Source organism: Rattus norvegicus, chromosome 14 (assembly GCF_036323735.1).
Source record: "Rattus norvegicus strain BN/NHsdMcwi chromosome 14, GRCr8, whole genome shotgun sequence".
In the NCBI taxonomy this organism is placed as follows: domain Eukaryota; kingdom Metazoa; phylum Chordata; class Mammalia; order Rodentia; family Muridae; genus Rattus; species Rattus norvegicus.
The window spans coordinates 81,208,441-81,233,647 of NC_086032.1; the positions used below are offsets into that span (position 1 = coordinate 81,208,441).

At 55.1% G+C, this 25,207-nt stretch overlaps 1 protein-coding gene across 4 annotated transcripts; it reads right to left on the minus strand.

Moving 5' to 3' along the window:
* Nucleotides 1-3,359: 3,359 nt before the first annotated feature.
* Fgfr3 (fibroblast growth factor receptor 3) lies at nt 3,360-18,775 on the minus strand. Of its 4 annotated transcripts, none has more exons than NM_053429.2 (18): nt 18,591-18,769; nt 18,044-18,235; nt 12,394-12,663; nt 12,038-12,091; nt 10,503-10,672; nt 10,295-10,418; nt 10,022-10,212; nt 8,122-8,266; nt 7,454-7,644; nt 6,962-7,107; nt 6,637-6,758; nt 6,445-6,555; nt 6,179-6,369; nt 5,940-6,062; nt 5,786-5,856; nt 5,451-5,588; nt 5,214-5,319; nt 3,360-5,038 (listed from the first exon to the last, which is right to left on the minus strand). In NM_053429.2, exons 2-18 carry the CDS (start codon nt 18,144-18,146, stop codon nt 4,892-4,894), a joined length of 2,403 nt encoding a protein of 800 aa, NP_445881.2. In that variant the 5' UTR covers nt 18,147-18,235; nt 18,591-18,769; the 3' UTR covers nt 3,360-4,891. The 4 variants fall into 4 exon arrangements, with proteins under 4 accessions (NP_445881.2, XP_006251454.1, XP_006251457.1 ...); XM_006251392.5 differs by lacking the exon at nt 8,122-8,266 and adding an exon at nt 8,964-9,114 and having other exon boundaries at nt 3,364-5,038; nt 6,962-7,110; nt 18,591-18,775; XM_006251395.5 differs by having other exon boundaries at nt 3,364-5,038; nt 6,962-7,110; nt 18,591-18,773.
* Between the last annotated feature and the right edge of the window lie 6,432 nt (nt 18,776-25,207).

Consider the following 25,207-nt stretch of genomic DNA (forward strand, 5'->3'; position numbering starts at 1 on the left):
TTCTTGGTTTTTGAAGTTGTCCCCATATCTGTTTGCTTCACTGCTGACCTTACCTAGTACAACTGAGTCAGGGTTAGAAATACCAGATCCATCGGGCAGTGATGGCAGCGCACGGTTTTAGTCCCAGCACTCGGAAGGCAGAGGCAAGTGGATCTCTTGAGTTCCAGGACAGCCAGGGCCACACAGAGAAACCCTGTCTTGAACCACTACCACCACCACCACCACCCTAAAAGAGAAATAGCAGATGCAGGACTGAGAACTGTAATCAGGCTGAGCGTTTGAAAGTTAGTTTGTGTCAACTCGTAACAGTCCTGCACCTCAGCGCTTGCCCAGGGCGTGTGTGCAGGAGCTGAGCCATCTGCACCTCTTAAATGAAAGTACGGTTTCAACACAGGAGTCTGGTATTCCTCTCTCCACTCCACACCACCTTCCCGCACAGGATCTGGGAAGCTAGCACCTAAATACCAGGCTTCTTTGGACTATTAACATCTTAAATGTGAAGGGCACCATCTAGTTCTTAAAAGCCATTCTCAAGGTCTTGCGTCCTAGGACCACAGTAAGGAGCAAGTTCTGTACCCTCTTCTGTCTTCCAGGGGTCCCAGAGCCTCACCTAAATAATGTGTAGACATCTTCCATGTTCGTGTAACAGCCCAAAGTGATACTTCTGAACCCTGAGCAATCTACTCAAGAAATTGAATGGAAACTCAGACCACCTTAAGCTCTAATGAGTGTGCTCTGACCACCAGGTGTGCGGAGATTTTAGTGGGGCTTGACTCTCCCCTTGGCCCCTAGGTGAGTGTCAGCTCACACTTGGGGGCTCAGGCCTTGGTTCCAGGCTCTTGACTTGTGGGACCTATCTGAGAAAGCCCTCATCCTGTGATACAGCCCTGTTTTGTAGAAGCTGACAAGGAAGGACTTCTTAGACTCTAGGCTAACCCAGGGGTCTGTGGGGCTAACAGGCTGCATGATGTTTTCTAAAGACCTGATGTAAGGACTGACTGAATAAAGTGCCACTGATGACTTGTCTGCTGTACAACTGATGTCCAGGTTGGGAGTTCCCACACCTAACCAGGCTCTCCCAGCCTGCCAACGCTTAGACCACCACAGACTAAGGTACCTCACAGCCCAATTTTTTCTTCTCTTGAGCTGCACAGGGTGGGCAGGAGTTGAGACCTTGCTAAGGCACCCCAGGGAAATGAGGTCTGTGCCCACAGGAAACCAGCCCAGGGCAGGACCCAGCCATGGGGATGTGAGGACAGCGAGCCTGATGGACGCAGTTCCCCAAGCCCCACCTTGGTGCTTGCTTTGGGACCTTATCTGGGAGGAGGGTCTGGCTTTTGAGTTAACAGTATTCTCATCTGATCTCATCAGTGACTGCTGCCCTGAGCCCAGGACACCAGCATGGAGTGCATGGCCTCCTGTAGCCATTCGTGGTGTCTTCTAGAATGCTTGATTGAGGTCATATCGGTCCCCAGGCTCAAGAAGTACAAGTCTCAGGGCAAGGGTAGAAGCTGCTTGTGGGTGAGGAAGGACAGTCAGTATCTAAAGGGCGCAGCCCACCTACTGGCTCTTTTGAGAACAAAGCAAACATTTAGACAGTAAATTCAAGTCCCGACCCCAAGTGACTTGAGGAAAGCCTTGTGCACCAGGGAGTGGGGGTGTGACCGTGCCTGACTCTCTCACTGGAAAACAGGACATTTGACACACAACTGGTTTCTTCCCTTCTTGGGAAAATAATTCTTTCCACTTTTATGAATTCTATGTTTTGCCTGCAAGTATGTTTACATCCAGTGCCCACAGACCAGGCTCTGTCCCCTGACACTGGAGTTGTGGATGGTTGTAACCATCCTGTGGGACTTGGGAATAAAACCCAGGTCCTCTGCAAGAGCAGCAAGTACTCTTAATAAATCACTGAGTCATCTCTCCAACTCAGAAGATCATTCTTGCTGCTGGTCCTCAGAACACTAGGACCTATCCCAACCCAGTCTGACAGCCAGCCACAGGCCAGTGGCAGTGTGCAGGAGTGTCCTGGGAGCCAGCCTGTTCCTGGTACCAGCTAAAGCAAGCCAGGAAACCATCCACCATCATTACTACCCATGTTCAAAAGGCCAGGCAGTGGAATAGATTCCTCCAGAGGAGACTAGAGTTTGATGATGGCTTAGAGCCACTGGGCAGTGGCCACCCAGGAAACCCTGGTGGTACAGCATCCTGACCTATGGCCCCTGCCTCTTTCAGAGTTTTCAGGTTGTCCCCGTGGACCAACCCCTTGGTGCTAGCTTTCCCTAGATGTAGATCAAGAGCCCTGCCTGGACTTGAAAAGGGCCTTCAGATTACCGTACAAAGCTATGCTCAGAATGACACTAGAGGGCGCTACAGGCTGCCACAGCTCTTGGGTTTCAGGGATAAAAATGCCATCCTCCTGGTGCCACGCCCTACATATACTTGCACACTTGTGCTCGTATATGCACACATGCTGTTCTTTGGGCTTTAGTTAGATCCTTTAGCTGCCTTCTGCACAGTCACTATCATATGTGTGGCTCTGAGTCCCTGAAACTGTCTGGTGCCCCTCAAGAAGTTGACGGGTGACCAACAGCAACACTACCCAAGGCCTATAGTTTCCCCTAAAACCCGGTACCTCCCCAAAGATCCTTAAGCTCCTCTTTCAGTCTAGAGCCAAGACTCCAGTCATAAATCCCCTCACTAGAAGGTGGACCCGATCCTAGCAAGGGATGAAATTCATTCAGCCCTCAGGTCTTCTCCCAAGGTTAGAAAGTACAACAGACAAAATGGATGTAGGAAGGAAACACTAAGTTCTCTCTGCGTTGTCCTGGAACTCATTACGTAGACCAGCTTTGCCTTACACTCAGAGATTGCCTACACCATGCCTGGCCCAGTGTAGATTGCTTAAACCAGGGGTTTGGCTACCTGCCTTTCCCCCAGAGGACTTTCAAATGTAAGTAAGCACCCTCTGTTCTCATGAGATACCTCCCCTGTCAGGGCAGTTAGGGGACTGAAGAGACTCAGAACATTTCCTCCACATACATATCCATGGTCCCCTCCTATGGACACAACTTCCTTGCATCCTGTCCTTGGCACCTCTAGACTCTGGTAACCCTAACCAGCCTGCCACTTTGGGCCACAGGAAGGCACCCCTGAGTCCAGCTGTCCTTACCCTGAGAAGAAAAAGCAAAGACGGCCCCTTTGGAGCCTGGGACAATACCTTCTAGGGACCAGCCCAAGGCTGCTGAATCCCCAGGAGCTATTATCCCTCCTCCCCTGGGACATACCTCAGAACCTGTCCCCACAGGCAACAAGGACACACAGATGTACAGGTCTCACAACAAAAAGCAAGGCACTCATGGATATCAGAACCAGTTATCTTTATTTTTTGGAAAGTAAGTTGGCTGTGTTAACAAAACCACATTTGCCAGTGTGGGCTGAAAAACCATATGCTAGGCCCCAAGAAAGTCACCCTGAGCCACTGTCCTGACCCTGCTGGCTGACAGGCAAGGGACAGCCACCCAAGCCTAGGGCCCAGTAACAGTACAAACTGTAACAAAATTGCATTCAGCACTCTCTCCCAAGCTTTGAAAGGTAGCAGTCTAGGCTATAAAAAGTCTAGAATCACTGCATAGAAGTGTTAAGCCTACAGCAAAACAACTTGTAGAAACTCAATAAATTATAGATAGATAAACTTGTAACAGACATCTATTAACATCTGAACCTTCTTTGCAGGGCCAGCCCCTCCCTGGGCACAGGCCCCTGCCTGGAACACATAACAATTAGAATAATCTGTATGAAAAATACCAGTTCACCTTGAAATCTTTAAAAATCTTCTAAAGAAAGTCCCTATATAATCTAATCCCCCACAGAAGAGGGCCAAAGGAAACAAAATAAAAAAAAGATGTTCACTGGAGCCATGGCTAACTAGGAGAGTCACTCAAGCTCCACGGGGCCACGTCCAGCCTTGGTGGGAGGACAGACGCACATTCTCAGCAACTCCCTAGATTCAGCATAAACCTCTTCAGCTGTTAATAAGTTACAACTTAAAATTTCTGCAATACCCTGGGACTAAACGCTATGAACCTGGGGTTGGGGACTGGAGCTCCGAGGGTTGATAAATAGCTTTACAAATATACAGGTCCAGATACAAACAACACTGCAATGCCAGAAAAGGCCCCTGCTTCTCGGCCTGCCTGTGCCATCTCACTGGTGAGCCCCATGGGGTGTCTTGCTCCCTTGGGCCTCAGCTTTGCCTTTTTCCATATAGATATTCTTATATATATGTATGTATATATCTATATATATCATACACAACATCTATTTATATAAATGTACATTTTCCTCTGGAATAAACCTTTCTGATAGAAGTTATGGCCACCCCCCCTTCAGGTACCCGTAATTTGAGGGACAGGATGGGAAGCGGGCAGCCTGGAGGTGTCGAGCTATGACTCACCCCAGGCACAAGGTGCCATGTAGGAGAGAGGCTTGCCACATAAGAGCAGAGCCTCCCTACAGGCTCAGCTTTGGGCACCAAAAAGGCCAAGGCCCACCCTGGACATGAAGTCCAGCCCTCTCTACAACGGTCCCTGTAAGGTAGCAGTGGGGAGTGAGGGAGCCAGAACCCCACTGTCGCACAGGGGCGGGGGGGCCCTCTTACATTCTCATTTGGTGCTCCTGGCCCTGGCCAGTCAGGAGATCATTCTACAGCAGTACATGTTCCCCAGGGGCCTCTGCACCCAGGAGCCAAGGATAAACACGCAGGAAGTCTTGTCTATTGCTGGCCCATTGCACTGGGCTGGCTAGGGTCCACTGCACACCAGCAGTAGCAGGGCGGGCTAGGGTCCGCGTAAACATTGGCTGGGGCTTGGTCTGTGGGACTGTCGGCCCTTCACGTCCGAGGTCCCCCATTGCTGGGTGGGCCTGGGGGTAGCAGGTCATGGGTGAACACAGAGTCGTCCCCGGACGAGCTGGAGCTAGGAGTATCTTGGCCACCTGGCGAGTACTGTTCAAATGGCACCGAGAGGTCCAAGTACTCCTGTTTGGTGGACAAGGCTGTCAGGACCGTCCCTTAGCATGCACCCCCTTCTATTCCACACCATCTATGTTCAGACTATGCCCCCTAAAGGCCAGTCCCTCCACTGGAACTCTAAGGAGCAATACCCACAGTAAGCAAGGCAGCCACAGGGAGGGCAGGACTGAGTGACACTTACGTCAGTTGATGTCACCGTGAGGATGCGGTCTAAATCCTCTACCAACTGCTTGAAGGTGGGCCTCTGTGAAGGCACTGCATGCCAACATTCCCGCATGATCATGTACCTGTGGCAAGTACAGCTATGGGTCCCTGGCCTGCTGCCCATTCCCTCCTCACTGCACCCCTACCCATCCCAAGGGCCCTGGTAGGAATCCTGCCACCCCAGGGACTGGGTAGAGGGATGAGCAAGGCTCACAGGTCATGTGTGCAGTTGGCTGGCTTGTCCATGCGGTGGCCCTCTTTCAACAGCTTGAAAAGCTCTTCCACTGGGATGCCAGGATATGGTGACCCACCCAGTGTAAAGATCTCCCAGAGGAGGACACCAAAGGACCAGCTGCAGGAGAGTGAGGACAAAAAGCCCGTTACTCCTGGTGCATTACCATAGCAGCCCTGCATCAGGACACACCACCGATAGGCAAAGAGAAGCCAGGGCTGTGCTTGTGGCCCAGTGAGAGAACCAGGACCCCGAAGGCTGCAAAAGTGCCACTCGTGTCCCATCTCCCTACCCCCATCCTACGTGGGGACACATACACATCACTCTGATGGGTGTAGACTCGGTCAAAAAGGGCCTCTGGTGCCATCCACTTCACAGGTAGCCGGCCCTGGGCAGAGGGAGAGGTGTTGGCTCTCGGGTGGGGCCTCCTGGTGGGACCCTACACCCCAACCATGCAGGAGCAGTGCTCACATTTGTGGTCTTCTTGTAGTAATCCAGGTTGTGCACATCTCGGGCCAGGCCAAAGTCTGCAATCTTCATCACATTGTCCTCAGTCACCAGCACGTTTCTGGCAGCCAGGTCTCTGTGAATACACTGAGGAGACAAAAGGAACCTGGGCTAAGCCGACCCCTCCCCAGCTTAGGCAAGCTTGTCACCAGTTCTTCCATTCAGAGAGGCCCCCACCGGCCCTGGGCGCTGTCTCTACCCACCTTCTGGGAAGCCAAGTACTCCATGCCCCGTGCCACCTGGTAGGCACAGGACACCAGATCCTTGCAGGTGAGCTGTTCCTCTGGCAGCCTGCAGGCATCAAAGGAGTAATCCATGCCTGGAGGCCGCCGTGCCCGGAGGAACTCTCGCAGGTTGCCCTTGGCTGCATACTCCACCAGCACATACAGGGGCCCTGGGAGCACAGGCACCTTAGAGATGCCGTGAGACCCTGGAGCCCCAGCAGCATGCCCACCTACCCCTGACCTACCACCCTGGGTGCAGGCCCCCAACAGGTTAATGATGTTCTTGTGCTTGCCAATCATTTTCATCATCTCCATCTCAGACACCAGGTCCGACAGGTCCTTGTCAGTGGCATCATCTGTGCCGGGAATGGGGGTGTCATCGGATGGCCCCATAGCCCTCAAGTGCCCCTCTTTACTCCCCCGCCCACCCTCCTCACCTTTCAGCATCTTCACGGCCACGGTGACAGGCTTGGCAGTGCGGTCCTTGTCGATGCCAATAGCTTCTGCCATGACAACCTGTCCAAAGCAGCCTTCTCCAAGAGGCTTACCGAGTGTCAGCCTGGCCACAGAAACAGGCAGTGAGTGTGTACCCAACCCTCATTATCTCAGAAGCCCTAGGGGCATTTTCTCATAGAAACTAAGAATGACCCCTTCTCAAACCTCACCCTGGAGTACCTTAGGAATACCTCCCTGCCCAGTAGCCACCTAGCCCCCATCCCCAGAACCCTGACCAAGTACACATTGTCCCTCACCACCACTGACCGGGTCCTGGATAGCTCCCACTTGGGGTCAGCAGGCAGCTCAAGTTCAGAAACATTGGCCAGGACAGGACCTTCTCCTGAGGACAGCCGGGCAATCCGGACGAGAGGTGTGTTGGAGTTCATAGAGGAATTAGACTCCAAGGACACCTGCTTGGGTCATCAGGACAGGTTGGTACCACACAACGTGGGCTGGGCATTGGAAAAGGGGTGGGGTGCTAGAGCCTACGGGATAGCAAGGTCAAGTCTATGAGGGAAGGTATGGGGCCAAGAAAGGGGCTGGCTGCTCTGACTTCTACACAGTGGTAACTGAAGGCAACTAAAAACAGGCTGCCCCCAGAGTAACTTGAACCCCCTATGGAGATCAGAGATAAGGAGGTACGAGCCCACCCAACCACAGAGAGGTCTGTCTCAGGCAGGCCCCAGGCCCTGCTGGGACTCTAGGAGACTCAAGGCAGGACAGGGAGCTCAAAACCTGGTATCTACTTTCTGTTACCTGTCGCTTAAGCGGGAAGCGAGAGACCTTGTGCACGGTGGGCGAGCCCAGGCCCTTCTTTGGGGGACTGCGCAGACGGCAGAGCGTCACTGCCGCCACCACCAGGATGAAGAGGAAGAAGCCCACCCCGTAGCTGAGGACACCCGCGTACACGCTGCCAGCCTCGTCAACTTCCATCAGCTCCTCCTCGGCTGCAAAGATAAACACTTTGGGGCCTCATCCAGCCTTTTCAAACTTTCCCCTCTGGCCAGAACCACAGGTCCCAGTGGGGGAGGGAAGGGACCTGGGATACTCAGAGAGGAGGGGCTGACTACACTACCTTGTAGTGTAGTCGAAAGTCATCTGAGGAGAGTCAGCAGGGACCACACCCAGGAGAGAAGCCCAGCAGAGCCAGGAGCACCCACACCGCTACCCAGGCACCCAGGAAATGCCAGAGCTCAGATCAGGACTGTAGGGGAAGCCCTGCTAGAGAACGAAGAGGCCCTTGCAGGACCAAGATGGGGCAGGTTCATGTTCCCATACCAAGCACAAGGCCTGGGTGAGTTTCACAGGATGGGCAGCCATAAGCCGTAAGGGCCCCCCCCCCACAGTCCCTGGCAGCTTTGGCATGTCCTGAGACAGCACCCCAAGAAGACAGGTGCAGCGTGAGCAGCAGCAGAAGCCAGTACCTGGCAGCACCACCAGCCACGCAGAGTGATGGGAAAACCCGATAGAATTGCCCGCCAGGCAGGTGTACTCCCCCGCATCCTCAAAGGTGACATTGTGCAAGGACAGAACCTCTAGCTCCCTGTCGGTGGTGTTAGCTCCTGCAGTCTACAAAGAAAGAACAGAGCGCGACAGACGAGTGCCAACACCTCCCTTTGGGTACCACAGCAGTCCACATGGAGATGATCTAGCCAGGCTGCAAGGAAAACGCCAACGCCGCCGCCACCACCACAACCTTGGCCACCACCATGGCCCTGCCACAGCCACGGAGGCCCAGGGCCCTCTGCCTCCTGCACCGAGGCACTGAGCCTGAAGCCAGTCCCTCCACCAGTGGTGAGTCCTCTGTCCCAAGGTGAGCAACAGGCAGGTGGGCAGCACAGTGCCACACAAAGGCAGCATGCAGAGTTAGTGCAGAAATAAGAGAGATGCAGACAAAAGGACGGGCAGACAGATGGACTGGATGGGAAGCCACAAGGCATCAGCCAGCCAGGGATGGGTGCAAGGTCGATGCTCTCACACAGCGCACGCAGGACATGGCCCCTAACAAGCTCTAAAGATCTTCTAAGCTTGCAAGTGAGGGACGCAAGAGGACAGCACAGGCCTTGGGGGAGGGGGCTTTGAAGCAGACGGTCAGGTCAGTCAGCAGTGACTGGGGGCAACCAGTATTGTTGAGGCATCACAAGTAGAGTTGGAGCCAAAGGCAGATCAAGCAGGACGGGTCGTGCAGGGCATGCAGGCAGGTGCATGGCTGGGGCATTGGAGCTGGAGCTCAGCGTGCCAGGCAGGCATGGGACAGAGTCGTTACCTGCTTGGGGCCCGTGAACACGAAGCCAAAAGGCCTTCTCGGCCACGCCTATGAAATTGGTGGCTCGACAGAGGTACTCGCCCCCGTCCCGCTCCGACACATTGGCCAGGCGGAGGCGTGCGTCTGCCTCCACATTCTCACTGATCCAGGACTGCGGGGACAAGAGACTGGGCTCAGGCACACCCCGAGCCAGCTCCAGAAGGACGTGAGGATGAGGCAGGGCAAGGGACCCCAAAGACGGGCTGGGGGCTGGGCAGCACCCGGAAAGCTGCCTGGGGAGGAGGCACATCATGACAGTATAAGGCATGGCTTCAGAAAGAGGCCTTCCCTCCATGTCTGCCACCACAGGTATACAGACATGCTTACACACACACACAGATACAGAGAGTAGAGGAGGAGAGAGGTAGGGGGAAGAAAGAAAACCTGTAACCCACAGCCTCTAACCCCCCCCCACCCCACGGGTCATTTTAGGGCCACCAGCTTATTTTCATGAACATCCACACCCATGGTGAGAGGCACCCCAGTGGCCTCTTTCTCAGCAGCCGGGATTCCTGTTCCAACTGTGTGCCTGTTCCCCTCCCCAACCAGACCTCCTTGTCTCTCAACAACTGTTTTCTTTGGGCTTCCAATGTGGCAAAGTCCTGACTCGGGTACAGTCAGAGGGAGGGCAGGACAGGGCCAGTACTATATGCAAGCAGATGACACCAGCCAACCCAGGCCAGCTGGAGAGTGTCTAGCCAGTCCCCTGGGGTCCAGAGGGTTCTAATTCAGCAACCATCCTCCTGTCCTGGGCTACCATAACTGTCACCCAAGAGAAGACTTCTGCAGGCTCAGCCCTTGGAGCCAAGTCCCATGGTACAAGTAACACAGAGCCTGCCTAGAGCTCAGAGCAGGTGACATGCACTGGGACGAAACTGCCCCTTCTCACAGAAGCTCCAACACCTAGGTAAATCCCAACATATCCCTTGGACGCGTATGAACCAAGGCCAGGGCAGCCCCAGCTGAATCACCCACCAAGCCACCCAGCCACCCAGCCACCAGCTGGCATTAGCACCTACCTTGAGTACAGTGACGTAGGGCGTGCCGTCAGGGCCCACCTTGCTCCCATTCACCTCCACGTGCTTCAGCCACTGGATGTGTGGCTGTGCGTCGCTGTACACCTTGCAGTGGAACTCCACGTCACTGCCCAGAACGGCTGTCTGGTTGGCTGGCAGCCCAGCCTGCAGGATGGGCCGGTGTGGGGAGCGCTCTGCAAGAGGCAGTCAGGTCAGGGGGCGGCGGGCTAAGGGGCCCAGGGATTCCCTGCCTTAGCCACCCGGCCTGGCTCTCACCCAGCACATCCAGGGTGTACGTCTGCCGGATGCTGCCAAACTTGTTCTCAACCACGCAGGTGTAATTGCCGCGGTCAGAGGGCACCACACTTTCCATGACCAAGCTCCACTGCTGGTGCCGGAGCTGTGGGTAGTTAGTTCGTGAGTACACGCAGGCTATACCTTGTCTCCAGGCCCCTCATCCAGGCCGCCCCTTTCCCAGACCTACCTTAATGCCCCCAATGCGGTGCTCCCCTCGGAATTCTTTGCCGTTCTTCAGCCAGGAGATGGAGGGGGTGGGGTTGCCAGCAGCTGGGCAGCGGAAGCGTACAGTGTTTGCAGCTGGCACAGCCAGCAGTTTCTTATCCATACGCTCCGGTCGAGTCCAGTAAGGAGCCCCTGACGGCAGAAGTGCCCGTAACAGCTGTAATCAGTGCCTTCCAGAACTTTCCCTGCCTGTTCACCCTCTATCCTGTTTCCCCTTAGGTATTAGGAGTCCTCTGCTTTCCCTGAACGGGCTCTCCCTGAGCCTCGACACTGCACTTAAACTTGCCCTACTCTCAGATTTGAATTTATCTTTGCCCTTTGGTGCAGGCTCACAGGTGGAGGTCCCCAGAAGGTGGACCCCAGTAGGATGCAGATCCTGAGAGGCAGCTAGGCCAGGTCATCCCACCAGTCCTCAAAACCGAGCGAGCTAGCCTCTGCAGTGCCCAGGCTGTGCTTCCCCACACTGAGCGCTGATTCCTCTGGGCTGGGTGGAGAAAGCCACCCTGCTGGGACTCCTGAGGCAGCTGAGGGACAGAGCAGGGATCCAGGACAGAAAGGAAGGCAGGGCCCTTCTGCAGTGACCTCACTATACTCTTCAGAGGACCATGTGCATCTGTGGGTGGAGAAGCCACTGTGCAGGGGAAGAGAGAACAGTCTGCCTATGCGGCCGAGGGGCCCTTCCAGGCTGAGCTGCCCTCCCAGGCTCCCAGGGTGGCCAGCAGTGACCTCATGATGCCCACCACCAGCAAGGTCCAGAAGGTGATCCTTTAGTCACCTCAGCCCAAGCCCATGTCGGGTGTAAGCACCAAATACAGCCTAGATAAGCCAGGAAGGCAGAGCACACACAAACCAAGAGCAAGGCCACATAATGTGGCTGGGGCAGGAGCCGGGGGCAGGGGGCCACTGGGTTAGAAATCTTGCTCTGAGCCACCTGGTAGCCAAAGGGAAAAGGGAAAAGAGAAGCCAAACAACTCCTCAGGACAGTAGCCTCAGTTGGTGTCAGTGCTAGATTCCTACATAGATTCCACTCTAAAATCTCATACACGTCCCTATACCCACTCTCCTTGCCCCCCCACAGACTCATCCCTATTTTCCCATAAATTCTGTTTGATTGCTCTCAACACCTTGTCCACTCTTCCCCAGACGTCTCCAAGTGGTTCAAGTACTCAGTCCAAATAACCTAGTCTCCAAGTTGTAGACACACACACACACACACACACACACACACACACACACACACACACACTCCCTCTGCGATGCCCTCTTTACGATGTGTACCTCAGCATGGCACAGCCACTGTCCCCTCCTGCAACCCTGAACCAACAACCACTAGTGCCCTCAATCCCTGGATCTACTTGTCCCCAGCAACAATCTGAGCTCCTGCTCCTGGGCACAGTTTCCTGGTCTACCCACCTATGGCGGTGTTCCCATCAAACAAACCACCAGAGAGGCATCCCGGCCCCAGCAGCTCGGTGTGTGCCTAGGCTCTACACTCACCTGTGTCTTCAGCCACGTCCTCCCCATCTTCGTCATCTCCTGAGGACGGAGCATCTGCAAGTTACAAGTGGGGGGTTCTGTGACACCCCTATATCCAAAGACCTGCTGCTTCCCATTCCTGAGCTCCACTGCTCTCCACCTTCAGGGCCCACTGCCCCTCCCTCCCCTTGGGGTCCTGTCTTCACAAGGCCATTTTTTCAGAAGGCACCTACTTAGGGGTACCCCCTCCTTTCTGTCAACAGCCAGGGGCACTCTTAGCCCAAGGATGATGCAGCTACCCTGCCCAGGAGTGTCCCGATGTCCCCGGCTGTACAGCTGTTCAACACACCTTGCAGCCCCACCCACCAAGCACTTACCTGTCACACGCACACTAAAGTGGCACAGCACACGCCGGGTTAGCCGCTGCTGGCAGCTGTAGACCCCAGCATCCTCATGGGTGGCGTTTAGCACTTGAAGCCTCTGAGGCCCCACCAGGATACGGTGGGAGGCCACCAGCCCCACACCGTCCTTAGCCCAGAGAGTGGGGCCTGTGGGGGCACCTCCAGGCGGATGGCAGCTCAGCTCCACAGTGTCCCCACTGCCGAAGGCCACCTGCTCCTGCTGGCTAGGTTCAGGCCCTGGAACCTCTGTGGAGGAAACGGTAAACTATGACACAGGGTCTCCAAAGCAGCATGCAGGGGGCCCAACACGTTACTTGGCAAACACACTAGCAAAGGCTGTAGTAAGCAAGTGAGGGATGGGCTCCTGGAGCTGGGATCCTGCCAGACAGTGTTCAAATCAGGGGTGGAAAACTGTTTCAGTAAGAGCCTGGGGGCATCCGGTCTGTCAATGGTCTGTGCTAAGGCTGCTGGCTCTGCCCTGTAGGAGGAAGCTGTGTCCCAAAGACGAGGTGGAAGAGGCACAGCCATCCTAATACCTAAGTCACCTTAAGGTGCCAAGGAGGGTTTCGGACAGCTCTGGGGTGTAACACCTGCCCAAAATGCCTGAAGCCCCGAGCTCATCCCCAGTACCACGAAAAAGTCACCGTTCTTCTTCCTCTGATCCTTCCACCATTTGGAAATGTAAAGTCAGTCCTTAGCTCAAAGGAAGGCAACACAAAAGCAGGTTGGAGACAGGCTGTCCTTCCCTGGCCTTTGGCTCAAAGCTCAGAGAAAGAATAGGGAGCCCTTTCAGAGCCCTCTTTGCACCCAACCCTCATCTTGGCTTCTAAACCAGTTTGGATGGACAGCCAGGGAACAGAACATACTTTAACAACAGGAAAGAGAAAGCTAGGTATGGTGGCTCGCACACTCAGAAGGCTGAGGCAGGAGGATTGCCACAAGCTCAAGACCAGTCTGAGATGGTTCCAAAAATAAAATCAAAATAAAAGAGAGCAAACAACACAAGATCATGCAAGAACATGGGTGGGCAGCTCTTGCTTGCATACACCATAGGGCTGCTGTTCGTGGGAGCTGTGCATGTCTAACCAGGGGTGGAAGTATACCAGGTGGGGGATCCTTGGACAGTCCATGCCTTGCAACTTACATGCCCATCTCACTTAGCAGCCAGCTAGGAAAATACGACAGACATTAAGGACACTACTCTCCAGCTGGAGAGGTGGCTCTGGGGTTAAGAGCACTGACTGCTCTTCCAAAGGCCCTGAGTTCAATTCCCAGCAACCACTCACAATAGAATCCAATGCCCTCTTCTGGTGTGTCTGAAGACAGTTACAGTATATACATATACATATACATATACATAATCTTTTTTTAAAAAGGATACCATTCTGATCTCTTAGGTCTCTCTCTAGTCAGTGGACTAGAGAGACCCATATGAGCTCATAGGGTGGCTGAAGACATGGGACCCCCGCTTCACAAATGAGGACCAGGTTTGGGGGTGGGGGGGCTGTTAGAATGGTCATATGAGCCAAGTGAAGCCAGGCACCCACCCTGAGGGCTAAGAAACTGGAGTAGCATAGCTCCTCCATTAGGCAGACACAGGTAATACACCTGCCCCCTGCCCAGGTGCTGCCCAGCTCATAGGGGGCCCTCAGGGACACACCACCAGCTGGGCTATCTCCCCCAGGCTCCCCTGCCAGAACCTGACAATGCCCATCACGGGGCAGCTGGGCTCGGGGCCCAGGATAGGAGTGGGTGGTCCTGCTAAGCAGACCTCCTTCCTCAGATCCAGCTGGACTGGCTATAATGTCACTTGTCATTCCGCCGACGCATGGCCTAGATTCGAGGCCCAGCTGTCCACTCTGGCCACACCAGTCCTTAGGCCCAATTCTGTCCATCCCAGAGACAGCCCACATGCTCAAAGTCCACCAGGATTCTATGACAGACAGAGGGAACCATATATCCCCCAAATATCCATGCAACTCACGTCTTTCAGAACCCTGCAGCTTTATGGTGTCCTAGGTAGGTTCCAGAGCCAGGGGCCTACTATCCTGACTCCAGTTCTCCAATCCTGCTGCCATGCCCTGTGGGGACCACCCAGTACTGGAAGCTGCTGGAGTTCTCTGGCCACAGAAGAGCAAGAACAGGCTGGTCAATAGCCTCAGGCCAGGCCTTGGCCCAAGGGCAACAGCCAGTTGGTTCCAGTTTGGTCTGGGCAAGACAACTGGTCAAGCTATTCACACAAGTATTTGCTTTAACCTTATCCAAAGATGGGAGAGAACATGGCAGCTCCCGATCCAGACCTTGGAGATGGCTGGAGGTATAGGGTGGCGAGGGAGAATGGTTCAGTCAGCTCAAAGAGCTGACCTTTGATCTGTCCATCCATCCATCTTGTCCACTAAGAGCTATGTGAAACCAGACATGGGGGGGCGGGGGTGCTTGGGCAACAACATATCCACCAACAACCACCACAGAGTTGAGAGGAATTTATGGCCTGAGTCAGGTATGGACAAAGGAAGGACAGTGCTTGGGACGACTGCAGAATAAGATACCGTAGACCCTATTCTGAGGCAGTGGAAGCACAGCACTGGCCAGGCATCAGCCTCCAGGAACACACGAGTTAACTCCCTAGGCCCCATCAATAAAGGAGCCAAATGCAGCCCACAAGCACGGGTACTTCTGCTGTGTCCTTTAAGGGGGCAATGTCCCTACCACACGGATTCCATAGCCCCTATCCTCATTGCTACATGGTACAAACATGGACCTGGGTACCATAGGCTCACCATGTCCCAGTCAAGTTGTGCTGGGCCAAGGGTCTCCTAGATTGCCTCAGTTTCCTCCACTATGGCGTGCCTTGCAGACCTAAGGTCCAGAAAGACCTAGCTAAGTGTCTGAAGCCTGTAGAGAGGAGTGTGGTGGTGAGACGCACCTACGTTAAAGCTCCTGACTCAAACAATGCAGAGAGAACATAACTGACCAGCAGGGATGTACCCCCTGCCTGGAGGACCCAAGAGCTCTGGTCACTGCTGTTGAGACTAAGAGCACACTACAAAACCAGCATCAAATCCAGACCCAGTCTGAGGTTGGTCACCCTACATAACTCCAGGGACTTGGACTTTGGAGCAAACCCAGGACACGGATCGGAGCGACACCTGCTTTGATAGTGAACACAGCTGGTGTGGGAGGTATGGCCAGGTGTATGAGGAAAATAACCCAAGCGAAAGGAGGGGTGCCCCAAGGGCCCTGAAGCCAAGGGTCTCCCGTCTTCCTCCTCCCCTCCCCCCACCATTCCACCTTAAGACATTCCAATCTCCACACTTCGTTATAAAAGTCAAGAAAGAAAAATAGAAAAAAAAAAAAAAACAGAAAGAAAGAAAAATCCAGAGGCTGGGCGGGCTAATGAGGGCTTACCGGGGATTATCTGGTTTAATCCCCAAAACAACCCTGCCATTACCAGTCCTCTCTAGCAGGACAGGTGAGGAAACTTACGTTGTAGGGGAGTACCCAAGCCAAGGCAGGCCCCAAACCCAAGTGGCTTTGTTCACAACTCAGCAAATTTTCAACCTGGCAGGTCACCTCTCCCCAAGACATCATCTACCCCCTAACCCGGGTAACTCGTTTTCCTTTTAGGTGCTACTGAAAAAAAAAGCGGGGGGGGGGCGGGGGGTTTCCAGATCCCAAGTGGAACCTGGGACCTGGGGGGGACAAGGTGATTCTAGGCTCGATATAAGATCTAAAGCTTCAGGGTCTAAGATCAGCCCAGGTTAATGAACCACCGGGAGGGCCAGCAGGGCTCAAAGTTCAGCCTTCCGAGCGCGGGGGAAGGTGGGGTACAAGGGAGGAGAAAGGCCCTGCTTCTGCAAGCCGGCCTGGGGGTCAACCTCTGGACCCCCTATGTTACTCTCTCCAAACTAAGCACACCAGCAGGGCTTCCCTCACCAAGGGTGGCCAAGTTAGACTGGCACCTAGCCCCGCCCCACAGCCCTTGACCCCAGCCAGCTCCAGCTTGGTAATTTATGTTCGTAGGGAAAGCGCCAGCCCGGACCTCTGTAAACTTCACCAGTCTTTGTATTTTTACAGCCCGGCCCATCTCGTTAAGGAACCGGATTAAGTTTATTGGCCTATCAATTCCCTACCTGTCTCACCAGCTCAAACTCAGAAGTGAAGGGCAGGCGCACATCCCACCGATCCCTGGAGGCCTAGCTCAGCTTCGGTTCCCGCAGCAGGGTCGTGCCAGGAGGCCACAGTCACTGCCTGGAGCACAGAGAGGATGTGCGCTCCGCCCCGCCGCCCCTACCCGAGCTCACTGACACCCGACGCAAAGAGTAATATCTTCATCTGAATGCACATGCTAATGTGGTCCCTCAGCCGGCCATTGGGCGCCCGGGAAGCTAGGCAATCGTAGCAGGCGCTAAAAGCGCGCGCTGACCTCCCGACCGCCTCTGTCACGCCGCTGAAAGACACGCACATTCAAACTCCCGGCCCACTTTCATTCATAAAAAAAAAAAAAAGAAAGAAAGAAAGAAAGAAAGAAAGAAAGAAAGAAAGAAAGAAAGAAAGAAAGAAAGAAAGAAAGAAAGAAAGAAAGAAAGAAAGGAAAAAAAATGACATTGTTCCAGGAGGCTCCAGCCGCTGGAGAGAGGGGCGCGGGGGCGCGGGAGGGGCACACCGCCATCTGCCTCCTCCCGCTGCGCCCGCCGCACTCGCACCTCCCCGAGAGGCAACGCCGCCATCAATGCGCGGTCTGTGGCCGCCGAGGTACAAAGGAGCGGCTGTTCGGGCCTCAGCTCGGGTGGGGCAACAGCTTACCGAGCGAAAGCCTCCCTTCGCGCGGCCTCCCGCCAGACCGCTGCTCTGCTTTGCCACGCTGCCACCGGGCACAGCCGGGGGCCGCGCGCGTCGCACCTCCGGGCAGCCGCGGGACGCAGAGCGGACCGTGGCTCCTTTTCGTATCCTTGGCCTCCAGCCCCGTTTGAGGGCACTCAGTGTCCCATCGGACTTTGGCGGCCAGAGGACTATCTAGGCGGTGCCAAGATCTTGGGACAACCGCCCCTCATCTCCCAGCGTGCGGCCTGCAGGGCGGTCCGTGCGCGCCCCTGGGAACCGACCCCTCAGGCAGCGTACGGGATAAGAGGGGAGCGGCGGCTCTGAAGCTGTCACCTTGTCATGCGAGACACTGAGAGCTGAGCTTTGGCTGAGATACTACTATCCACTCCGCAATGTCGAGCCTTCCTTTAGCAGAAGCAGAGCAAGAACTATTCCGGGAGGATGGCGGAACCAATAACCAGGCACTTTTCGTCCTCTCAAATCCGAGAAGCAACAATAGGCATCGTGGGAAGTCAGCTTGCGCGCCTTCCCGACGCACCTCGGCCTGGGACCACCGCCACGGCGCACCGCTCCCCGTGACGCCTCGCACTTGGGTGGTGGCTCTCAGCCTACAGACACCCCCATAAACTGCCGCGTCCGAGCTGACAGCTATCTGCAGGCCGGGGAACAAAACCCAGGCGCACTGGCCCCTGTGGTGCTACTCAACCCAATGCCCCTTCCTCACCCAAGGGCTGTTCGCTGATGCCAAAACCCCTAGAGTCCAGGGCCGGTTACCGGAAAAACAGCTTGGGTCCGTCCTTACCTGCCGCTCTCCGACCAACTCGCTGCTCTGGACCGGGAGGCTCGGAAGTAACTCCAGCCACGACCGCCACGCAGAACACTAGCACGCAGGCCGGGACTACCATGGCTCCGGAGCTGGGGCCGTGGCGTCCTCAAGCGATGCGCGCGGGCATGCTGCAACCCCCCACACCCGGCTCCGGCGCCGCTGCGGAGACTACAGGAGAAGAACACTGAGTTACTCCGGAGGGCAGCGGGGAAGCGCGGCCTCGCTCCTGAGCCGGGACCCCGGCAGCCCGGCCCGCCCGCCCGCCGACTCCTAGCTCTCCCGGGCTGCCTGGCGCCGGCCGCCTCCTCCCAGCCGCGGTTCCTCCCTCCTCCTTCCCTCCCTGGTTGCCGCAGAGCCCTCCCAGGACGGCCGCAGTAGCCGCAAACTTTCCAGAGCGGGAAGCCCGAGCCTTGCCTGGCCTCCCCGCACTTACAGACTGCTCCACTTCCACCCCATCGCACCCCCTGACTGCTTCTGAGCCCGCCCGGCCCCTCCGAGCGCCAGCGGAGTCCTTCACACCAACCTGGCGGCCGCCGCTAGAGCCCAGCTCACCACTCGCGGCTCCGGCTTCGGCTCTCGGCCGGCTCTTCCAGGCTCTCCTCTGTCCCAGTGGCCGGCCGCCCACCCCACCGGTGAGTCCCCTCGCCGGAGCGGACCGCACGGCGCCAGCTGCTCCCGCCACCCCCGCTGCCACAGCTCACTGAACTGGGGCTGCCCGGCGCGCAGCAGCGGGGGGGGGGGGGCTGCTCCCGCCACGCCCCGAACACTCCCCTTCCCCGGCGGCCAAGGGGCGGGGGATCCGAAGAGGCGTGGTCAGGCGGGGGCGCCGGGCGGTCCCGGAGGGCGTGGGAGCCCAGCTGGGGCGGAGCGGGCGAGGCCAGGGTCGCACACTCGACCCCTCGAAGCAATGCGGAGCTCAGGACTGTCTACCAGCACGCTTCTCCAATAATGCTGTGCTCAGGGGCTCAGAGGGTTGACCTCGGTGGGGGTCCAGGTGTTAGGGCATCTTCACAGTGAACCGGCACCTGAGCTGAACCCTGGGCAAAGAACGCTAAATGCTTAGATGCAGAGCCCCGACAGTATTCTGGGAAGACAAATACGTGTGAAGAGACCTTTCAGTGAAGGATGGGGCAGAGTTTATGTGATGGAAGACACAGGGATTGCACCCTAGAAAAGGAGGACATGCTGCTGTATTTATCAAACCAACCAGTGGCCCGCATCCTTCTCAGGAATGATAGCCACGCTTCCCCCAAGAACACATAGGTTTGGAAGAAACTTACCCAGCCTCAGAATAACAAGAAGAGCTGAGGATACAAAGTAGGGGAGCCTGCCCTGCCCCAGGGCTGCCTGAACTCTAGCCTAAAGATGCCCTAGCACAGCACACCCATCTTGGGGACACATTCCATCTGGAGAGTGTCACACTGACAGCTGGTCCCTGGAGGATCAGCCTGGTCACCCTATCGTGCTGGCGAGCTATAGGTCCTGCCTGGCAGAACTTCTGTGACAGCAACCAACACCACCCTGTGACTGATGGCCTCTGTATCTACCCTCCCAAAGCAGGGAGCCTTGTCTCATTTTCAAACTCCACAAGGTCTGATGAGGCCTATGGGAGCCAGATACCTGAGGTCTTGGCTCAGTGCTTCTGCCCAGTCTGGCTGTGTGTGACTCGAGGGACTTTACACTGTCAAAAAAAAAAAAAAAAAAAAAAAAAAAAAAAAAAAAAAAGGCAAGTGGGCCATGCAAACACTTCACTGGCTCACTGATCGCTCTTATCTTTCCCAGAGAGCTGAGCAGGGCCCTGCCCCCAGAGCCCTCATGCAATCCCGTGTCCACTCAAGAGCTGGGCAGCTCTACCGACTGTTACTCCTGCTCTAGCCAAGCACCCCTCCCTGCAGACTGGCTAGAATCCAGTCCTGGGTTCCCATGACACCCCCAGGCAGCTGCCCACAGTCCCTCTCCCAGGATGCCACCCCAGGGGGTCATAGCAGACATTCTCCCCTAATCTATTGGCAGATTAGTTATCAGTAAATGAACCAGAATGTGAGCTCTGACCCCTGTGTCCACCCCCTTCGTCTGGAGGATTTACCAGAACCCTCCACACCCTGCAGCAACCGGGAGCTGAGCATCCCTCCAAACGGCAACACTTCTTTTATTTCTGAGATGACCTCCTTGTTAGAAATACCCAGTCAGGAATCTCAGACCAGTGCTGGCTGTTCTCTGAACCCCACGGCCCCACAGACCTTGTTTTCCAATGGGCGACACATGCAGAAAAGAGGACTCCAGACAGGGTACTTCTGCTCCTCTGATCCTCCCCCAAGCCTCTGGCCTGCCGTCGGCCAGCTCTTGCAGACCCCTGCTGAACTGCAGCAGTGTGGGGAATTAGCCTCCTTGGTCAAAAACTAGCTGTGTGGGGCTCACAAAATGCATTCTGGTCTTGAGCCTCCTCAGATTAAAATTAAAATCTGGTGGTCTTAAATTTACCTTCCCAATTCAGGACAACAGAAGTCTGAGGTCAAGTTGGACTGGCTGCCGGCCCTGAGGAGGCTTCTTCCTGCCTGATACAGCTCTGGGGCTTCCAGGCATCTTTGACTACTCACTCTAGACTCTGACTCTACCTTCACAGGACACTTGTGTTGGATTTAGAGCCGTTCGCAAAGTGCAGGATGACCTCACCTCAAGCTTCTTCCCGCCGCTATACTTGCAAGACTCTTTTTCCAAATAAGGTCACACTCTCGGATCCCAGGAGATAGCACACAGACCTGCCTTTGGGGGAGCTACCTTCTGCCCACTACTCACCTGGCAGTTCCTGGTCCCTTGACATCATGAACATCCTAACGTGGCCTAAGTGTTACAGACTCTCCAACATGGCTGCCACTGTCTGGTGGCACTTACATCAAAGGGGCACAGCATTTTTAAGACCCCGCGATTCTGTAGGAGTCGATGTCCATGTGGTCCCTGTGTGCCAGCCCCAAGTAGCAGCAGCTCAATTGCCTTGCTCCTGACACCAGGATGTCATTCCTGGAAGGTTGGTCCGTTTTCATTGTGATTTTCTTATACAAAGTGATTCTTCCCAAGTCAGTGGGTTCAGCAGGAGTCCACCTGCTTCTCGGAAGCAGAGCTACACAAGATGAGGCTGAGCCCACCATTCTGTCACCAGTGCAGGATGATGCTGCCTCTAACTTAGCCTCTATTTCATCCCAAGCCCCTCAGTTGAACTCCAGGCTGTTACTGCAACCAGGCTCTGAGGAGATGGTTCTCTTTGGACCATGGCAGAGTCCCAGGGGACAAAGGTTGGAGCCTTCCAACAGCCAGTGCTGATGACATGGGGGTCTCCTAATGATAAAGTCCCCTTTCGTGCCTACACCTCCTGACCCACTTCTGGGAGACCCATCAGCTTTCTAAGGCTCGCATAGATGGAGTCTTCCTCAGTCATAATGAGTCAAGGGCAGAGGCCAAGTCAGGATAGCTCAGGACTCAGAGATGGGTAGCCTCAGCTTTCTGGGGTCTGTGCTGCTCGGTAACAGGGAAAGAGTCTGTGGTGGGGCACCAGCTGCATGTGCTCAGGAATGGAATCCCTACAGGCTGTCAGTAGGCAGCCTGATATTTGCCCTTCCCTGACCTGCCCTGCCAGACCAGGGCCGAGGATGGGGAAATGGCTGTGAGGTACTATCAGCCAGGAGGAGTGGAGGGGTGGCTCTTCTGGACAGACCTGAAATCAGAACTCACCTCTTACCCACAGGGTTCCTGGCAGGTGGCAGCTGCAATAGGCCACAGTGGGCCTGGAACCCAGGCAGGGGGAGCCCTGGGACCCTGCTGAGGTTGCACTCAGGGAGGGTGCCTGTTCCAGCAGGGGCAGGGGCAGCTGCCATGAGGCCAAGTGAAGGGATAAGGGAAACTGAGCCCCACTGGACTCCACAGCCTGGCTGGAAGGACTGAAGGCTTTCAGAGCCCCAGAGCTGCTCCATCTCCTCCTAGGAGTCCCCATTCCTCCAGCTACTGGAAAACACCATTCCTGTGTGCCCATAGGCCCACAAGCCAGTACAGCACCATGGGGAAGGGGCTCAGAACTCTGTCTTAGAGGACTGGCCTGACCCGGTTCCCCCAAAGAAGAAATGGGTGCAGGTTTGAATGGCAATGTGAATTTTTTTTTTCCCAGAGTGGAGGATCGAACCCAGGGCCTTGCGCTTGCTAGGCAAGCGCTCTACCACTGAGCTAAATCCCCAACCCCGGCAATGTGAAAATTTATAGGTAACTTCTGCCTTTCAAATTTAGTCTCATAATTTGAGGATTAAAATAAAGGTACATTTGATTTGCGCGTTATAACAGAAATGGAATTTTAAAATCACATGAAGTAGGAATTAAAGTATTCCAAGAGCTGCCAGCTAATACTAGCTACTATGTAAGACTCTCAATTTTAGCTGTGAGCTTCCTGGCAGGTTAAGCAAAAAGGGCAATAAGATGAATCATGCACTGTTGGGAGCCTGGGTATGCTGTGATATCAAGCTTTCTGACCTTTTTCCCCCTTGGTTCACTCAGACCACTAGACCTCAAGTCCTAACTTTTTATGGTCTGGAAAATGTGCCCGGACCAGTAAAGAATGGGGACCAGGGCTGTGGAGAGATGCAGGGCACGGGCACGGGTACAGGTACCGGACAAAGATGAGCTACACAGCTTCAGAAAGCAGCGAGAGTTGACAAGGGGCGACCAGGGTGCCTTGAAAGCCCCTAGGAGCAGCGTGTGTGCACAGGGCAGTGCCTAGCAGAGAGGCGGTGAGGCCTCGACAACCCAAGGGACTGGCAGGGCCAGGCCGGTAGCTGCTGAGCCGTTCAGAAATCTATTTTCCTAAGCTCTTGGCCTGAAACCTCAAGTGTATTTTCCCTAAGTTTTATTTTTTTCTTTGACCCCAAACTCTGGTAAATCTAAGGGAAATTTAATTATGGTGTTTTGGGTCCATTTACACTTGAACCCTCTCAGCATTTTTTCCAGGACCCTTTTGCAGTTCAGCACGCCTTGGGAGCCTTCTAAATGAGTGTTTTATTATTTTTTTTTCAAAAGGCCTTGCCCCCCCTCCCACCCCCCAGGACTAACCTTCCTGCCAAGAATAAACAAGTCCTAACTCTGCAGGCTCCAGCAGAACTAGGAATCTAGGCCCCAGGGCCCAGCAGCCCTTGCCACACCCTCCTCCTCCACCCCAGTGGGTCTCTATTACACTGTGCCCTTCTCCGGCACTGGCCCCTCCTGGTATACCTATGGCCGTCTTGCTCTGTCCCCCTCTACTGGTTGGCCCTCTCACCCATCATCTCTGTGTGACCTTCAGCCAAGCATTCAGCTCCGTTCTCTAAGTTTAGAGCAGCGTGCTGGGGTAGTGCGTGCGTGCGTGCGTGTGCGTGAACACCCGCACGCAATCCAGGTCCTTGTGTGGTCAGGAGAATGTGAACTTGGTAGTCTTGGTTGTTCCTGACAGAATCCTCACAGAAGTCCCATTTGACAGATGGGAAATAAGGAGGCACTGTCCCGGTTACTCCGTCACCAGAGGTGACCACATTGCTCCCAGGGATGTTTCAGCCGAGCTTGGGAACAGTGGAATGTTTAGGGAGCCCCCAGAGCAGTCAGGGCCTCACAAGCCCTGGGCTAGGTGCCCCATCAGCCTGAGGAAAAGGACCAGCCCACCCACAAAGCCTGGTCAGTCTCTGAGGACACCGAGGGAGCTGGGGGTCCTGGGGGATGAAGGAAATGCTGGCACATAGGCTGCCTACAACTAATTGGAAGAGGGAGCCATTTGCAGAGAACTCAAGACCCGTAACCACTTCAGGAGCTAAGACCCAAGGGCCATAGGCCTAAATTTCAGCTTCCAAGTCTCCAGCAGAATCCAGTAAGAGGATGCAGCCACGCGATCACCTGGGTCTCTGCCCTAATTCACAGAGTAGGCATACTGGACCCAAGAGTTGAAGGCAGGGGAGACAGATGTAGAGGCCACTTCCCTCTCCAGTCTCTTCAGTCTGCATCTGAAAGTGCTTTTACTGTCTGCTGGACTCAATTGGAGGCCGACTGATGCCATTCTGTAATGCAGCTTAGGTACACGGTGGTGTCTGTCGAAGCCCTATATCCCATCCCAGGCAGGAAAGCTGAGACACGTTCTGTGACCATCTCTTTTCTCTGTGAACCCCCTTTCCTTGGGGCCTTCTTATGGGCTGAACAGAATGTTCACCTGGGATGTTTCTACCCAGAGGTCACAGGTAGAGTCCAGGTACATTAAGAGGCCTGAGGGGTGGTCAGGCAGTTGCCTGTCTCCACTTGGCTCCTGGGTCCTTATTGACCTTACTAACTATTCTGGTCATCCTTGTCTCTGAGTCACCACTTGCTCCCAGCCTCCAATGTCCCCGCACTGGGTAGGGTGGATAGGCAGGGTCTACAGCCCCTAATAGAGATGTCTGTGCTTCTGGAGGCCCCCTCCTCCTAGCCACGCCCATTGCCTGCCCCTCCCCCTGGCTGCTGACAGTTTTATTGTCCACCAGCCTGGGCTGGATAGGGACTGAGGGTGTGTTGAGTCAGCCCTCTGGGGTGGGAAGGTACTGACCATGGCTGAGGCAAAGGTTAGGAGTCTGATATGGGGTTCCCAGGCAGTGTGCATACCCCCCAAGAGGTCACATGTATGTCCATGCTGACCTTGGCTCAAACCAGGCTGTCCTTCTGGCCCCAGCTACAGAGTAGGGGGTCCCATGGCCTCTCAGACCCAAGTCAAAGATGCTAACAACTAGCCGGGAAAAGGGTACAGAGAGTTTAATTCAGAGGAGCAGGGTCAAGGCTCAGGTGGGCACTCCATTCTCGTCTCCTTGGAAACTGATGGGCCTAAGGTTGTCCTGCCAGGCCACTTAAGAACCATGCCCCAGTTCCACCATGGTGGCACATACCTTTAGTCCCAGCACTCAGAGGGCAGAGGTAAGTGGATCTCTGTGAGTTGGAGGCCAGCCTGCTCTACAGAGTGAGTTCCAGGATAGCCAGGTCCACACAGTGAAACCCTGTCTTGGGAAAACAAAACAAAACACCACCAAACAATAACAACGCCCCAGCATCCGGGAGAGCCACCCCAGAGAGCCAGCCACCACCCGGACTAGTGTCTCTCTGGTGCAGAGCAGGGAT

Bases quoted from the DNA above. Each gene is read 5' to 3' on its own strand.
- Fgfr3 (XM_006251392.5), bottom strand. From the start codon at position 18,146: ATGGTAGTCCCGGCCTGCGTGCTAGTGTTCTGCGTGGCGGTCGTGGCT. The intron at 7,111-7,453 runs GTAACAGAAAGT...TGATGACCCAAG, and splicing joins GCTTCCCGCTTAAGCGACAG to CAGGTGTCCTTGGAGTCTAA. The intron at 5,320-5,450 runs GTGAGCCTTGCT...TACTTGCCACAG, and splicing joins GCCAACTGCACACATGACCT to GTACATGATCATGCGGGAAT.